The sequence below is a fragment of the Hippocampus comes genome, unplaced genomic scaffold (genome assembly GCF_001891065.2).
Source record: "Hippocampus comes isolate QL1 unplaced genomic scaffold, H_comes_QL1_v1.1 scaffold35, whole genome shotgun sequence".
NCBI classification, from domain to species: domain Eukaryota; kingdom Metazoa; phylum Chordata; class Actinopteri; order Syngnathiformes; family Syngnathidae; genus Hippocampus; species Hippocampus comes.
Window position 1 is genome coordinate 796,938 of NW_017805279.1, and position 3,132 is coordinate 800,069.

General features: G+C 44.3%; 1 protein-coding gene across 1 annotated transcript in view; it reads left to right on the forward strand.

The window, feature by feature from the left end:
• Positions 1 to 978: 978 nt before the first annotated feature.
• The window catches only part of stt3b (STT3 oligosaccharyltransferase complex catalytic subunit B), a 27,895-nt gene continuing 25,741 nt past the window's right edge, over positions 979 to 3,132 (forward strand). Inside the window, exon 1 of the mRNA XM_019870864.1 lies at positions 979 to 1,501. Coding sequence (XP_019726423.1) covers positions 1,242 to 1,501 — 260 coding nt within the window. The 5' untranslated portion in view covers positions 979 to 1,241. The remainder of the gene's footprint in view (positions 1,502 to 3,132) is intronic.

Below are 3,132 nucleotides of genomic sequence, written 5' to 3' on the forward strand. Positions count from 1 at the left end.
CAACCCTTGTGAGGATAAAGTGGATCGAAAAATGAATGAATGAATGAATGAATGAATGAATGTTTTGTTTTGAGGGGGCGGCCGGTTGGCTGTAAATATTACGACTACAAAAGGAAGATGGTCGACAAATAAAGTAACATCAACACAGAGGTGCCCGATTTTGAAACCAAGCAAAATGAAGGCATATCAGAAAGCGTTCGTTTATATGAGCAAAAGGGAGCGGGTCGGAGGCGTTAGCAAACTAAGCGGCTGCGTGTGGCTCCCTCGCCACGAGGGGGCGTAAGAATTTTCCTTTTCGCGTAAAACATATTAAAAAAAAAAAGCGACACAAACGTCACGATATCCTTTATATAAGTAGAACTCTCGTCAAGCAGCGCTGACTGAGGTGCCTCTTTATGTAAAACCATACCAAAGATGACAATTGCACCGTTCTTCTTACAATTCCAATTCAAAACAACACAATATGCATCTTCTGTTTCCAAAGACAGCTTTTATTTCAATGAAAAAAAAAAGCCAACGTCCATTATGGCCTTAAAAACCTTGAGTAAAGTTGTGAAAGTATGAATGCTGTGTTTTTTTATGTGCTGACGAATATGATAAATGATGTGACATCATCAATCTTAATGACCAATCCAATCTAGAGCACAAGGGCACCACAGTTGTACGGCGGGAGAGAGCTTTTATTTTAATATGACTGTTAAAAGGCTTTGCTTGCAAATACACCACCCACCCGAAAAAAACTCTTACTTTATGTGAAAAAGAATGACTTCATTCACAGCCAGCGCCACATTTACACAAATTGAAAATCCCCAAAGTTAGCTGTCAACGCTAAATTCGACTCCGTTTCAATTGGTGTGTTGATTGTGTCAATCTACTCAATACTCTTCTCCCATTGGTCAAACGACACGAAGCCCCGCCTTATAATACCTGTCGATTTTTAACAGGCCGCGACGGCTTCCGGTAACCCCGCCCATCGCATCTCGTCTTCCTCTTTCCACCGGTGCTCTCGTGTGGAGAGTCGTGTGGATTCACTGTTGCGGTTTCGGTGCGTCGCAGGCGTGTGCATCACGCAATGTAACGGCCACCAGTCACAATCTCATTTTGAAAAACATTGATAAAGTCCTAGGTAGGCGGCGGCCAACGAGGAAACCAAGGGAACGTAGAACAGCGCGGAGCGGAGGGAGATTCGGTAGTTTTTGCTGGAGGGGACTCTAGCAAACCGACCGACACCACGCGCAGAAATGGCGGAACACCACGCAGTCAGCGACGGCAAGCACAAAGCGTCCGCTAATGCCGGCAGCTCGGTACACGGGAATAGCCGAGCCGGCGCCGCGGGTGCAGCGGGCGGCAGAGGAGGCCTGTCGGGCGGACTGACACAGCCGGCGGGGTGGCAGTCGTTACTCTCGTTTAGCATTCTCTTTCTGGCCTGCCTCGCAGGATTCAGCTCCAGACTTTTCGCCGTGATTCGGTTCGAGAGCATCATCCACGAGTTCGACCCGTGGTAAGTCCAAGCTAATCAACACATTGTATTGGTTATTGTTATTATTAGTTTAAAACACGCACACAGTTCCTTGTTACATTAATGTCCTGTTTGAATGGTTGAGAGTGATGTATCATTATTATGCCCAAAGGAAGCATTTCCCTCAGATCTTCGGGGGAGGGGGGGGGGGCGTTCGATATTCATGTCAAGGTCTGGCCGTTTGGTTTGTCCGAGGAGCGTTGACATTTAAACATGATGCTTGGAGTCTTATGCAGCTAGCCGAGCTAGTTTGACTACTTGTGTCGTGCTGAATTGGCAGTCTTCTTCACGCGTTGAGTCCCACCAGGACTGCATTTTACTCAAATGGGAGTTATAGATCACCTTGAGAAATGAACGAGTGTTTGTTTTCTACCTTTCGAGAGTTTCAGTCCAATCGAAAAGCGTATGACGCTGCACAATGTGGCGAGAATTCGCGACAGCCGCGACTACTCTGATTGATAATTGCTGTCGTGCCGCAGGGATGCACTCTTATCGTAAAATTTAATTTGTTAGTAATTATACCGTGGAATGATAAACGCATCTGGGGATACAGCGGTTTCGTTGACATTTTCGCTGGTGCTAGTCACCATTGCGGGCGGTTTGTAACCCGGAAGCAGATGGCCTATTGTGTGACCTGTCATCACAACGCAGTATTCAGTCCACTTTGGTCACGTGGGTCGTGCGTAGAACCGACTTCCTCTATGCGGTCGCAAATTTAAAATTGACGTCGCAGAAAATGCACAAATATAAGCTTACTGGTTTTGGTCTGTAACATGCCAGAAAACAGTTTGGTCTTATTGTACTTCCTTGTGTGTTTGAGTGCCCAAGAAGTGAATCCACTGGACAATTGTCGACAGGTGAGTCGTGACTTTTGAAATGCAGGCAACGTTTTAACTATTTATACTGTCGAGAAGGCATTGTCAGGGTGTAGCTACCCTAAATGGGCCTTTGGCAAAGTTAGGAAAATTAAAACAAACAGAGAGGAAACCAACCAACAGAGAGAAAAGAAGAGAAGGGGTGTCTGTGTACCTTATATTGCCGGCCTCTCAGAGAAAATACAAAGAATATTTCTACAACATGATATTCCTGTTTATTTTAAACCGATAAACACATTGAGACAAAAACTAGTACACCCCAAAGACCGGGTTCCTAACACCCAAAAATGCAATCTGATTTATTCCATCCGTTGCCAAGAAAGTGAGTGCAAGGAACATTACATTGGAGAAACCAAACAAACACTCAAGAAAAGACTTTATCAACACAAATGGAAAAACAATGATAACAAAAGTGCAGTATACGCACACTTAAAAGAAACAAACCACACAATTGAAGATGAACAAGTAAAAATCCTAGGAACAGAAAAGAGATGGTTTGAAAGGGGAGTAAAGGAAGCGATTTTTGTTAAAAAATTTTCACCCTCTCTGAACCGTGAAGGAGGTATCAGATTTAACCTGTCTCCTATTTACAATAACTTGTTGACCAGTAAGGGACATAGACATGCTGATCAGGCTAACTGAAAGTAGCTATTCAGCCTTAGCCCAAACAATAGGCCTAATCAAGACCCAATGATAGGGAATTTAGAAACCAATGGGCCTCTAATAAACCAATAGGGG